We start from the raw sequence: 14,014 nt of genomic DNA on the forward strand, positions 1-14,014 counted from the left end.
TTGCTGTCAGTCCGGGTGATGCTGACATACCTACTTCAATACAAAGCACGCTGACGCCAGAACTCACCGCCTGCTACGTCGTTTTGCTTGTGGAATGCTAGAACCATTGGCAAAATGGCAGCTCTAGCGAATTTTTGTTATCGCAAATTGCGATGCTCCTCAAATGTTTACCCTGCACTTGTGGGCTGATGGTTTCGGTTAGATTCCAGAATTGGTGCAATCGTATTCGTCAATGCACAGCTCTAAAGTCTGAGTGAGTAACTACGTTTTATTGCTTTTCAATAGGTTGATGCTGTGGACGTCTACTGATATAAAAAGTTACTTCCGTGCAGTAGAAGTATGTACTTTGTCCCTCCATGCGATGGAATGCTCACAGTATTTACTTAGACTTTAGTTGTTGTTTTGCACTTTAAATTTTCTTTTTATCTGCGAAGTTTCTAGTGGTTTATTTATGCATATGTAGGGTAATCGCTCCATTATTCATCTCAACAGCTTGGTGCACCTATATTCATCTTATTTCTCTCATTTGTCCAATTTACCGTCAATTTTTTACAAATTTTTGAAATTAAATCTATTTGCTTCTCGATTTTCTCACGTGGCTGAAAGTTTTACGTTGAAAATATGGTAAAATTTGACGATAATTTGATCAGAAAGGCGTGATGAGATGAATATAGGTACTGAGATGAATATAGGAGCGGTTACCCTATATCAGATGATCAAATATTAAAAAAAAGAAAACAGGATTGTAGAGCAAAATCCGTCAATCGATTGATTACAGGGTCTACTTAGATTATGAATGCAAGGTTTTAGATTCTAGATTTAAAGTGAAATTTATATTGGAGGTTCAGGATTCTGGATTTATATTCCAGATTTGAATAATTTGAACATTTATAATCGATAGTTGAAGTAAAAAAATACAACAAAATTTGAGGAATATTTTTGAAAGAAACCTCCATCAACACCGTCCAAACATCCGATCCGTGTCGTATGGCTTCCGCAAGGTGCAAATAATTGCCCCCCAGCGAACATGTCCGAAGATTACGTATGTCATCAAATGGACCATGTTTCCTCCAACCCGATTTGACCTGGAGGAGTAAACAGTGTACTTTCCTTTTGTGCTGTGTAGTTTTTTTTTTCTCTCCTATTCCAGGGAAAAAGTTTACGTAAGGACATTTTCCGATCTGGCCATCAGCATTTCACACAACCGAACGAACGTCAGCTTGCAATGATCTGCCATAATCAATGTCCTGCGTAACGAACGCCGATTGGCTGGCTGTTATCTTGTTGGTTTATCTTGTTCGGAAGTTCGGTTACGACAGGCATGGGGGACGAAATGGTGAGAATATTTTAGCTAGTATCTTTACTATTCACGTGCACCAGCTGCGAAGCTTCTTCCCTGGAAGGGGGCAGTAAAATCTGGCACGAAAGCCTGATGAGGTGGAAAATCGTAACTCGTTCCTCCGCACCCCAATCAAAATGATTTGGTTTGGTTAACCTAGGAGCGGTGAAGTGAATGAAACTTAGAGTGTGAAATTAGCCCGTTCCCAGTTTCAGTTTAGGTGACTGTGAAACGACTACTTTTATTCAATTTTGCATTTTCATTGCATTTTCTTTATAAATACTATCCCCGGCGCAGTCAGTACTCAGACCAGGATCCTACTGTTGTCGCTCGACATTTTCATTAACGAAGAGAAAATGACAAATTAAATTAAATGTAAATCTCTCCAACCGGGATACTACCCCGTGCGAAACACACATTTAACAACAGTTGAATTGAATGACGACCGTGGCGATGGAACCCCAGCCCAGGGATGACTGTCCCCGTTCACTAATTGCAATGAAAAGAAGCACCTACGAAACCTATTTTAAAATTATCAGCTCAAAAGCTTACTTTCTCGTTGCACTCTATGACAAATACAATAAAAACTACTTGAAAATGTTACCTTGGTAACAGCTCTCTCTCTCCCTTAGCACTCGTGCCACAATGGACTTGGTCTTGGTTTGTGCTGTGGACGGTAGATCTAGGATGCCAACGGTAAAAACTTAACTTCCTGGTTCGCCTTTTTCTTTCCCCCGCTCCTCACATCCGTTCGAAGCTCGAAAGTGGGCAGCTTGCTAATTAATGACTTTTCCGGAACGCAGCAATTCTCGGTGAAGAGTTACGGTTTGGGTGAGCAACATTTTTCGTTATTAGTTTTTAGTTTTAAAATTTTCATACTTGAATTTTGGCTTTTGCTACACAAACGGAAGCTGTGAATATTTTATTTTGGGTTGGAGTGTTTTGAATTTTTTAGGGTGATCTTTCATTTTTAGACTGTCGGGGCAACATTGCTTGTAAGAGCGCAAAGGGTGCAAAGTCAGTCCGGCATCGGCTCTAAAAAGACTAATTTTAGTCTTGTGAATCACGTGTGGATGGATCGTAGCAAGCCGTGACCGCGAGTGGATGTGAAAAACGATTTCGCTTGCGATTTTTTTCTGACTGACTAGAAAATTCGCAAATATTCTCCGGTTTATCGTGCTGATGTGCTTAAGAACTTGGAGAGAATTTTAATCATAATTTTCTTTGCTGTTGTGCGTGGATCTTTTCCGTTTATCACTGTTTTTGGACCGTAGGGTTTCATCTGCAGAGAAAAAAGTGTGCTATTTAGTGATGAATATTGTTATGCAGTTCGAAATAAAAGCTGCAAACTGGTGCCGAGTTAGAAAAGACGTGATCGGGAACCTGCAATCATGAATGTGTGAAGATAAGTCAACGTTGTGCCAGACATGATTCAGTAAGATTGTATAATGATGAATAACGATTCATCCGGTGGCGAAGCGCTTTTCCACGAAAGTTCTAACCATCACCGAGGAAACGGTGTGATAGTTTGCGTGCGAGTGGTGAAAAAAAAAGTAACGGAATGCTTTGTTCGCTTAATGCTGACTCGATTAGCGAACCTATACATTAGAGAAATGACGAGACACTCACCGTTAAGGCAACTGTCAACATCAAAACGGATAACGGCAATGCAATTCACAAAAACGTTCATTTATAATTTTGCCAGTAGTTGAGTGGTTCTTTTTCAGATTTTGAGTAGATTTTTTTTATCTTCAGTGAAATATTAAATATAAGCTAGCTTTAAATAACTAAAACTTTGACATAATTTTGTGGGTATTTTGTCAAGCTTTATTTTATGATTTTTCTAACCTTTGAATAAATAGGGGAGAACCGTACAAGACGCACCAGTTGGGTAAGATGGCCCATGCTATTAATTCCCCAAAAAACTTACACATGTGGCTTTTTATGACGAAATCATTCGCTTTTCTCATAAAAACCCAGCTTCTCTGCAGTTCTCATATAAAAAGGTGTGCCAAAATGACTAAAATACTCAGGAAACTGTACATTTGGTTGTGGCTATGTCCAATATGTAATTATTCATGAATTTTATATAAGCTTTTATGACTAACTGACTAATAAATAATGCAAAAAACTATGGTTCCCCTAACCTTTACAATTCTGGAGTTTATAATACTATGAGTATTTCAAATTATTTCACTAGCTCTCGTCAACTTTTACCTAAAAACATTCAAAATTAAAATTGCGACAGAATGCACTATGAAGAGCTTGCAGGAGATTGCTTGACAACTTAGAGCATGTTCCATTATTTTTTATTTTACTTTCGAGACATCAAGTGCTTCACACTTCGCGTGCTGATTTCTGCTAGTGGCATATTAGCCTACTGCTTTGGAGCATACTGACCTTCGTTGTGGTGCGTTTTGGTCACGGGCTTGTTTGGCGGCAATGGTAATTTTACCAAAAAAGACATTGAAATCGAGTATTTTATAATAAACTTCGTCATAAACATACAATAAATAGATCCTACAATCATACTACACGTTCAATGTCGCTTTGAAATGATTTGAAACGCTGTTAATCGCGAAAATGCTTAACTGGTGCGTATTGTACAATCCTCCCCTAATGATTTTTGAGCTCTGTCTAGCGGTAGTGGCACGTTCGCGAGTTATGGATTTTGCTGGTAAAGTGATAAGGAAAGTTTGTAAGGAAAAGTCCTTTTATGCAAAGGTTCTTGCGAGCCGGTTCTAACTGGAAATTTGAGTACGTGAACCGTTTGGCTATTATTGGTAGGGATGTGAGGCGATAATGTAACGATCGATATTTTTCGACTAGTCGAGTTAAGTGAATTGAATATTATTATTTCTTTGAGCTTTGGTGTTTTGAAGTAGAATACTTCTCTCAGGAAGTTCGGCTACATAGGGATGTGAAATGAAAATCTAAAACCGAAAAAAGTGAAAAATATGTCCAATTTCAAATGCTAATAAATCGGTTAGTATTCGATGGATTTCCTTCGTTCTTGCAGCAATAGATTGGAAAATCTTTTAAGATTCTTCCCAAAAGAAGATAATTGTAATTTCATCATTCACACTATTGTACTATTGAAAATAGTCAAGCCTTGTCAAAACAAAAAATTCGACCTCTAATTGGTCGTTATATGATTGCTTCCCAAGCACGGTCGACAGAATCATATAGCTTGCAATTTTAAAGTCGAAGCCGCTCATAATAGTTCTAGACAGCGACAACAGCAGTCATTCCTTAGCAGCAGCAGTAGCAGTGCAGTGGATACCAGCGATGGCGGAAAGCGGACACAGCTGTGGCGTAGCCAGACTTCCTGAAATCTCGCTCGCACAAAGAAGAGACAGTGTGCTTTGCGCTACAAGTCTCGTTTCTCATTCAGTCGCTACGTGCTGTGTACAGCGTGCGAGCGAGAAAACTTGGGAATTTTTTGCGACGTACACGAAGATACCTCGTCTCTCAACTTAACGAGTGCGGTGCATGGGCGACGCGTACTTGAGACAGCTTGCGTGCAAAATCTCGTGAGCTCGTCTCGCGAGCTTGCCTCGCATGTTGCTTCGCGCAAATGGTGCGAGAAGAAAATTAATTTTGAGCAGAAGGATACAGGCAGGGGATTTTATGTTTTTTATTTACGGTGTTATAGCAGCATGCATCAAAACACTGTTAGAATTATCAATGATATAACCTAGTTCATTTATTTATAAATTCAAAATTCTATGATTAATTCATTCGACTTTTGTTAACATGAATTAAGAACGTTTTGTTACTATACTTATTATGCTAACGGTACGAAAATGAGTAATATTTTTCTTTTCACCGGATGCAGAGTGTGTTACGTTGGTTAACAGAAGTGTTTCTTTCGTCGGTTTAGATGTCATTGACTATCTTATGATAGAACTCTGTTTTGTAGTTCTAAGAATAAAAAATGTGGTTTGAAATTACAACATAAGTTTTCCGCAGTTAAAAATAGTAAAACCAGTAGAATTGTTTATATTTTCTAGTACATGTTGATGTTGGATAGAATTTTCGAATTGAGTACACTAAAGTCGCTTTTTATGCGGAAAATACATGCCGCGTAAAAAACCGCGTAAATTTCGGAATCCGCGTAAATTCTGCAATCCGAGTGAAGAGGAACCGAAATCCGCACAAAAAAAATACCGCTTAAATTCCGGAATCCGCGTAAAAAACACCAAAAAAATTCCGGAATCCGCGTAAAAAAGCCTCGTAAAAAGTGACCTTAGTGTATAGATATTGCAAATCAGGTTCTGAAGGTTCGTGATAATCTGATCGTAGTTATATAGTTTTGTGAATTCTTCCGATTAATACACCTACAGAAGGGTCTGACGGCATATATCTTATGTAGGTACGTTAGGCAGCCTATACACCAGAGAGACGCAGAGACACTCTCCATTAAGGCAACTGTCAACATCAAAACGGATAACGGCAATGCAAAATTATACAGCTCCCCCGTTTTGATGTTGACAGTTTCCTTAACGGTGAATGCTTTGTCATTTCTCTAATATACAAGTTCACTAAGGTACAGTACGGGCGTCTCGCTCAGTTCGTAAAGCTATGAGACATCGTCTGGTGCGCTGCAGTCTCTTACCGAAAAAAAGAAAAGAAAACTCTCGTCGCTTGAGTAAAAAGCGCGTGTACAGAAAGTCTGTGTACACGAGAAAGTCTCACGAGTCACGAGCTGTAGCGCACAAGCTGTATCAAGTATGTACAGTACGGGCGTCTCACTCAGTTCGTAGTGCGAAAGAGAAGCGAAAGAGCAACCTGCAAATCGAAAAACAAGCCCCAATAATGACAAGCAACTTACTATATTATTGAAAATGGTTAATCCTTGTTGAAACGCAAAATTTGATTGATTGATTAGTCGTTAACATGATTGCTTCCCAAGCACAGTCGACAAAAACATAGACTTTGGAATTTGAAATGTGCTCTTTGTCAGTATGAGAGTAACAATGGGAAATATCGACTGATGCGTCTATCGATAGTTATCGATGATTTCTTACTCCTATCGATAACTATCGATAAGTTTTTCATCTCTATATAAGAGCCTGTTTCAGTCGAAGCCGCTCATATTAGGGACGAATGACCGTTTGGGGTTGAAGTCCCTTCAAAAGAAATCAATCAATCAATCGAAGCCGCTCATAATAGTTCTAGACAGCGACAACAGCAGTCGTCCTCCCTTAGCAGCAGCACCAGCGATAGCGGATAGCGGCCACAGCTGTGCCGTAGGAATGGATAGCGCACTATTTTCAGCGGATCCCAGCAACGATAGCAGCTGGGCCAGCTGATGCATGGACAGCGGATACCAAATGGCAGCGTATAGCGGCCACAACTGTGGCATGGATATGGATAGCGCACTAGTTGCAGCGGATCTCAGCATCGATAGCGGCTGATGCAGTGAGGCACTTTAGTGAAATGCAGTCTCTGTGCGGTAGTGGGCACTAGTAAATGCATTCAATGAAAAGTTGACTCATTTTGACAACACGTGATCCGTCTAGTTTTGAGTGTTATATCAGCATTTCACTGTTTACTTTATCACAACGAATGCTTTGTTCGCACTATCAGTGATAACGCAAAGATGTAATCGGCATCTTATCCGATACTAAATTGAACAACAAATTCTCCTTTTCAGGATAAAAAAAAAACTTGATTGGAGAGCTAATATTTTATAATGAGTTAATTTACATTTTTAAATTTGTAAAAGTTATAAATTTTACTTTATTTCCGTGTCTCAGAACGTACTGAATAATCTTTTTCTTCAGTCATGAGCACGACATCCGAAAAAATTTCATCTCAAAACTTAAAAATTGTCAAGCCCCAACCATTACAAGCAACTTACTATACTATTGAAAATTGTCAATCCTTGTTGAAGCGCAAAATTTGATTGATCTGATTAGTCAACGTTTATTTACTAGAAAAAATGACTGACACGCAAAGTTATCTTTCTTGTAAAAGTATTCTACTTCAACCTTGCGGTCGTGGCTTTGCACACAACCCTCCTGTTATTTATTTTAATTTTTTAACGCTTCTTGTTGCCGTTCTTCGTTTCTTCAGTCTTGATTTTTGATTAATTTTGTATTCAGTTTTTTTTTTTCATGTTTTACAATTTTGAACAAATATTGGTATCGGTATTCAATTTTTTCGAAATTAGCGTTTTTTCGTATTTTGCCTCTTATTTTTTTTTTGTTTTTCAAATTTTAATATTTCATTGTTTTGATTTTTGAGTGCTCGTTTTTAACTGCGTTTATTCGACTTTATTATTGACATCAAACAATTTTAAGTTTTCGATTTCCATATTTTTGCTTCGAGAAAATTTACTTTCGGGTTTATTGGGCCTGCGATTTTAAATGCCTTTTGAGCGTTATTTTGTCTATTCAATTTTCAATTTTTGCCTTTTCTCATCCGATCGTCGCATTAGCTGTCAGCGTTCAATCTTTGTTTCGAGTCAATTTCGTTTTTGATGTAGAACACGTTGTTTCTATTAGAGCAGCATCTCCGTAAACTTCTCGTAAAGTGAATGAATAATGAATAAAGCATTACTTTCCGGAAATGACTGATTGATGACTGATGATTTTCTCATATAAACCATAAGCGTGCCAAAGCGGTTTGATCACGCCAGCAGTAAGAACTTAATGGCGCTCCTTATAGATTCGATTCCATATTGGTAATTTTCAGTTTTTATTTTGGGCTGTTACATAACTACAATATGGTTACTTTTTATGTATAAGATAAGATTAAAAACTGGAATCCTAACGCAGAAAGTCCATCATCCTGCTCCTTACGCGTAGTTTTATTCATCTTGGAACTTTTTACCGACATGACCGACACGATTCCAGGTCAGCCGGTAGAGAGGTGAACCGCGTTTTACTGTAACGAGCAACAGACTTTACACCACCTTCATATTTAAACAATGATCAGCTTGTGATGTGCTCGTAAATAGTACAACAAATTACAGGTGAGGGTTTTTGTATACCACTTTTATACATCTGTTTAGCGTAACTTCCAAACACCTTGTCTTTGTGGCAGCATCCCAGTTTGAAATGAATAAAAGCATAATACATGGTATCCAAAGCATTCTGTGGCAGGAAATAGGAGACTCTCTCTAATGCCCCACATGTTGAACTTACACAATTAAATAAATCCAGCGATGTGTTTATTTCAAATTTTATACATAAATATTCAGAATGAATCTGGTTGAGGAAGCTTTAGTATCCAAGTGCGGCTGAACTCACAGATGTTAGGAATGAAACATAACATACTTTGTTTTCGACAAGTTTAATGACAGAAGATTTTGTTTTGTGACAAATCTTTGAAGCTTTCTCAAATCATCTGTGATTTGATGAATAGTTTCCTCATAACTTTTTGCGTATGCTAACGGCGTGTCATCAGTGAATAGGCACAGTTTGATGGTTGGTGTTAGTTGGGAACAGGAAAGGTCCTAGATTACTGCCCTGAGGAACGCCCACTGTTGAAGCTTGTCGTGAACTACAAATTATTTTACCCAAGGTTAACTGAGTTCTGTCGCTTAGGTATCTTGCGATCCACCTAATTCCACAAAAATTATGGATTAGTATTTATTGAACAATAGCATCAACAGTAGGCTGTCCCAAAAAAATGATGTTGAAAAAGTCAAGGTGCTCGGCCCTAAATTGAAAGATAATGTTATTGATTGCGTTTTTGTAGAACATTTCGAATTTCTAAAAAATTGTTTTCAGATTGCCCAAACGTGATTTATAAAAGAAAATAACTTTTTCAAGCTACAAAACCTCTCTTTTGCACTTTTTTCAAATCTGTTCGATTCCTACGTTTTTCCATATATATTTTTATTTTTGTGGGATTGTTTTTTGATATTTTGCATGGTTTAGTTCAGCATCACATTCAATTATTTGCCGCCTACAGGATCGTAATGGCTACGACCAAAGGCGCGCTGGCGCCTGCAGAGTGATCACCAGCGATGCTAGAGCGTATCATCGAGGGAATCTTTCCGGTGGTCGAGTCTCACGTCCGACGTCGGCCAGCCTGCCGTTCCCTAAAGGTAAGCAAGGTACAGGGACCGGATGGTTCCCTAGCCTGGCAATCAGGCTGGCGAAAAAAACGGGCCCGGGCTGTTCCGAGCAGTCATGCTGAGATGCCTGGATGACTATCTCTTTCCGGACAGGTGGAAACGGCAGAGACTGGGCTTACTGCCGAAGGCTGGGAAACCGCCAGGAGACCCATCGACATATAAGCCCATCTGCCTGCTGGACACTGTGGGCAAGGAGCTTGAGAGGATTATCCTCAGCAGACCGATGAGGTACGCGGAGGGTGTACACGGTCTGGCAAGTAACCAGTTCGGCTTCCGGAAGGGCACGTCCACGCTGGATGCCAACGCTATTGCGCAATCGTCACGCTCGACGTGAAGAACGCGTTCAATAGCGCCAGTTGGGACCCACTGCGCTGGCGCTCAGCATCCATGTATCGGTTTTCGCTGTACAAGATTCTGGAAAATTACTTCTAGAATCGAGTACTTGTTTACAACACGGAGGAGGGTCAGTAGTGCGTCCCAATCACCGCAGAAGTTCCACGAGGTTCTATCCTGAGTCCGGTGTTGTGGAATGTCATGTATGACGGAGTGTTGAAACTCAAGTTCCCTGTAGGGGTTGCGATCGTCGACTTTGCAGACAACATAACGCTAGACGTTTACGGCGAGTCGATCGAAGAGGTCGGGTTGACGGCCGCACACTGTTTACGCAAGGTCGAGGACTGGATGCGCTCCAGGAAACTGGAGCTAGCGCATCTCCGGAGCTCTTGGGGCGTTATGGTTGACGATAGGCTCACGTTCGGGAGTCACGTCGACTATGCCTGTAAGAAGGTCTCATCGGCTATTGCAACACTATTTCGTATGATTTCTAATAGCTCAGCGGTTTATGGCAGCAAGTGAAGACTTCTTGCTACGGTGGTTTCCAGAGTGGTATGGTGGGCCAGTGTGGTCCAGAGCGCTAGGTACTAACAGTTACCGCAGTACACTGGAAAGTACCTACAGGCTCATACGCCTAAGAGTTGCGAGTGCGTATCGTACGGTATGACACGATGTAATCTGTGTCTTGTCCGGCATGATGCCTATCAGCATCGTCATCACGGAGGACAAAGAATGTTTCGACCAACGTGGGTCATTTTCGATGCTCCGCTGGCAGCGGGAATGGTTTAACTCCACAAAGGGTAGATAAACGCACCGACTTCAGGTTGGGTCGGGAGACGTCATGGCGAAGTGAACTTTCACCTAACACAGATCCTGTAAGGCCATGGCTTCAGGCAATATCAGCACAAGATTGGACAAACGTGGTCCCCCATGTGTCCCGAGTGCGTGGAGGTGGAGGAGACTGCTGCGCATGTCTTCTTCGTATGCCTCCGTTTCGTGAGAGCGAGGAGCGACATGATGGCTGTGAGCGGGCCTGGAGCTGCAACGTGTGTCGCGGGTCAACCCAGTCTCCAGGTAGTTAGCTAGGAGGTTATAAGAGTAAAGAGGGTGCATCACGCACAAAAGCCACTCTCCGACGTAATACTTAACCGTCGTTCCGGGAAGACCAGGGCGGGGTTTCAGTTTAGTCGGGACAGGAACCAGTACAAAGTGAGACCTCCAGCATCTCTCACACCCTGAGTTCTCTTCTCAGGAGTCTGTTCGCAAATTTTCCCATCACCTTAAAATAACACTTTTCGAATACTGCAACAAAAAAAATTTTTTTTTCCTAATATGGCCTGTGGAAATTAATATCTAGATCAAATGGCTTAATACGAAACCTTACAATTTTATCCAATACGTATCGGCTTTACGATACTTTAAATAATGGCAACACTGTTTTGAACGTTTGACAGTTCCGAGCAATGTTCGTGAAACCACTGTTTGGATCTTTTTTCGTTGGTTTAATCTTGAAAATGCCAATCAAGATAGTTCAGGCAATCGAAAAAGGTGAAAACTGCTAAACCGTTGTGCCTGCGCGATGGGAACAAAATGGTGTTTCGTAGTGGCCTAAAAAAGCACCGGGTTTCTATTGCAAGCCGTAGCCGTATTATTCAGAAGTTACCTAGTCATAACAAAACATACGTTCAAAGTAAACAGAATTAAGTAAAAATTAAGTTTCTTATTACTTTGAAAACGATATGAAAGATTCAACAAACATGGCAGTGACGTAAAAACAACATGATTATGATAAATACAACACAAATGAAGCTGCAAGGCATTGAGAATTTGACTTGGGCACTGTACAGCATTCATCGTGGCTTTGTCGATCGCCCATCCACAAAATCAGCTTGATGACTTCCAACAGACATTCTTGCTAACGACGAGGGACGGCGAAAGATGTTCTCGAAGAGTACTTTTTAGATCACAGATCCTAACTATCACATACACTGTCTGCTTTACTAAAAGTGCATAATTCGTTTCCCGTTTCTAGCAAAAAAAACTAACTCACCGAGAATAGTTTCATATAAATTTCCCAAATTTCCCACCTGTTCAAATCACAATCATTTACCCTAGAGCCTTAATTAATTATCGATAAGTGGGCAAGTGGCGGGAAAAAACCCTTGAGGAGTGAGAGAAAGAAAGATAATGGTGACACGTGTCGGCCCAAGAGCCCGGCCCGGGGACGACAACAGTAGAAGGCAACTAATTCGAAATCCTAATCAAACGCGGGTAAACAATGCGACAAAGTTGATTGAGGGACTTACTTCCGCAAGGCTGGATTCTTGATTCGTACTGATTCGCGTCCATTTGGATCTTCTCCGGCGCTCGTCCCCGACCGGTTCCCGGGACTAGCTGAAGGGGGAGAATAGCTCCTTTGCTGTTGGTCCGGCTCCAGGGGCCACTGAATCGTGGTTCTTGTCGTTTTCGCCGCCGCCGTTGCTGTATGCGGGCTCCAGCCACCCGAGCCGGGACTATTTTTCAACGACGACGTATTGATTTCCTTTCCTGTCCGCTTATCACCAGTTGTGGCTAATGATGTTCGATGGCACTTGAGCGTGGGACAGCGAATCCGGGTGCTACCGTTGGGTCGGATGTACACTTCCATGTACTGATCAGTTGCTGCCGCTGTGAACCAAAACAAAGACAAGTAAACAAGAGATAGTGAGAAAAATCCTTGGAGAAATTGCTACCGTAATCAGATCAGAGCAGGCTGTGAAAACGATGCGAAGCAAATGGTTTATGGTTATTTGTTTACCACGCGCAAAGTGGAGAACGTGCAATCTAACAACCCCTCAGTGGATTTTTCTTCTGCTTTTATCGTCTGTGTACGTAACGTACAGAACAAGGGTAATTTTTTAGGTTTGACACTTTTGGGTTCAAGAGATCCAGCACGGGGGCCCTCGTAATGGCGTGGTTTTGCTAAGATGGAAAAGAAACGGAAAATAAAACAGACAAACGACGTCTGACCAGCAATTTATACAGGTCTGATCTTCGTATTTATGGACTTGTTAAATTAACCGCCCAACCAGGGGCTTTCTGGCACATGCTGATTCCCTTCTGTTGTTAGACATCGTTTTTCGAAATAGGTTCTGTATGAAATCGAGAAATCATACACACACGTTACTGAGGATTTTCTGTCTTATGCTGACAAACTATTCCTTCCTCCGCACCTTTTTTTTTCATTGTTTACATGTCAAATAGGACAGTGTTGCCGATATTCTGTGCTATGGTTTTGTTTTTTCATTAAAAAATCATTAAAAAAATTTATCACCGTTATTCGAATTTATTTCTAGCCTGCCAAATTGTTTTCGGTTGCTTTGAGAAAATATTACCCAACGGCAAAATTAGGTTCCCAACATTAGGTAATATTCTCACACTTGACGTAAGTTTTCTGTTTGAAATTCTAATCGGAAAATTATACTCTTCCGAAACTATTTCGGATGGCATTGAAAAAGCCACTTTCATTTCCATTTGCGCAAAACTAACAACAGTCGACCAAATTTCCGGCCCAAAGCTCACAACATCATTTGGAATGCAAATTGTAAAGAAACATCTGAAACTAAAGGAAAAATGAAAAGTCTAGCCCTAGCACTTCTCAGACAACCTTCAGCAGCCATGTACGGCACTTTGAAGTTGATTAAAATTGTTCAAGTCTGTCTTTCGACAGTCTACAAATTTTTACCCTTTTCCAGTGGGATAAGCAAATACAGTGCCTTATTATAGCGAGGAACCGAGCGTCGTTATCTTGTTGAGTGAAGTTTATCACTCCTATTCTGCTGCCGTATTGTACGATAATGACTTGCCGAACTGAAACAACGTCCCGGAAAGCATCGTTAATCACCAGACTGCCTGCCAACAACCCTCCGAACAGCCATAAAACTAAGACATTCCTTACCTCGGTTATTGTTATTATTTCTAGCGCCTAGCGAACGCCAGCGGCGCCTACTGCGGGTGTTGTCCCTATCCAGCCCGCTGTCTGCCTCCCGAGGATGTTCCCGGCAAGAGCCAGTCGTTTTTTCGTACCGCTTGAAACCGTGCGGCATTCCACGGCACAGATTTCGCGTTATCAGCGAATACGTCACGGCCAGTATGGCCAACGGTAGCACCAGTAGTATCGCATCCAGGAACAGATTGTAAGCCCGTTCGTAGCCCCGGTCGAACCATAGCTCCCGGCACTTGTGATGGCCTACGTGAAAAAAGAGATAAAA

The 14,014-nt window shown here is 41.0% G+C and overlaps 1 protein-coding gene across 1 annotated transcript in view; it reads right to left on the reverse strand.

The window, feature by feature from the left end:
• LOC129716576 (uncharacterized) overlaps positions 1–14,014 on the reverse strand; it is a 40,239-nt gene that overhangs the window by 25,412 nt on the left and 813 nt on the right. Inside the window, exons 2-3 of the mRNA XM_055666411.1 lie at positions 13,702–13,992; positions 12,071–12,431 (exon numbers count right to left, since the gene is read on the reverse strand). Coding sequence (XP_055522386.1) covers positions 12,071–12,431; positions 13,702–13,992 — 652 coding nt within the window. The remainder of the gene's footprint in view (positions 1–12,070; positions 12,432–13,701; positions 13,993–14,014) is intronic.

This window comes from Wyeomyia smithii, chromosome 1, assembly GCF_029784165.1.
Source record: "Wyeomyia smithii strain HCP4-BCI-WySm-NY-G18 chromosome 1, ASM2978416v1, whole genome shotgun sequence".
NCBI classification, from domain to species: Eukaryota; Metazoa; Arthropoda; class Insecta; order Diptera; family Culicidae; genus Wyeomyia; species Wyeomyia smithii.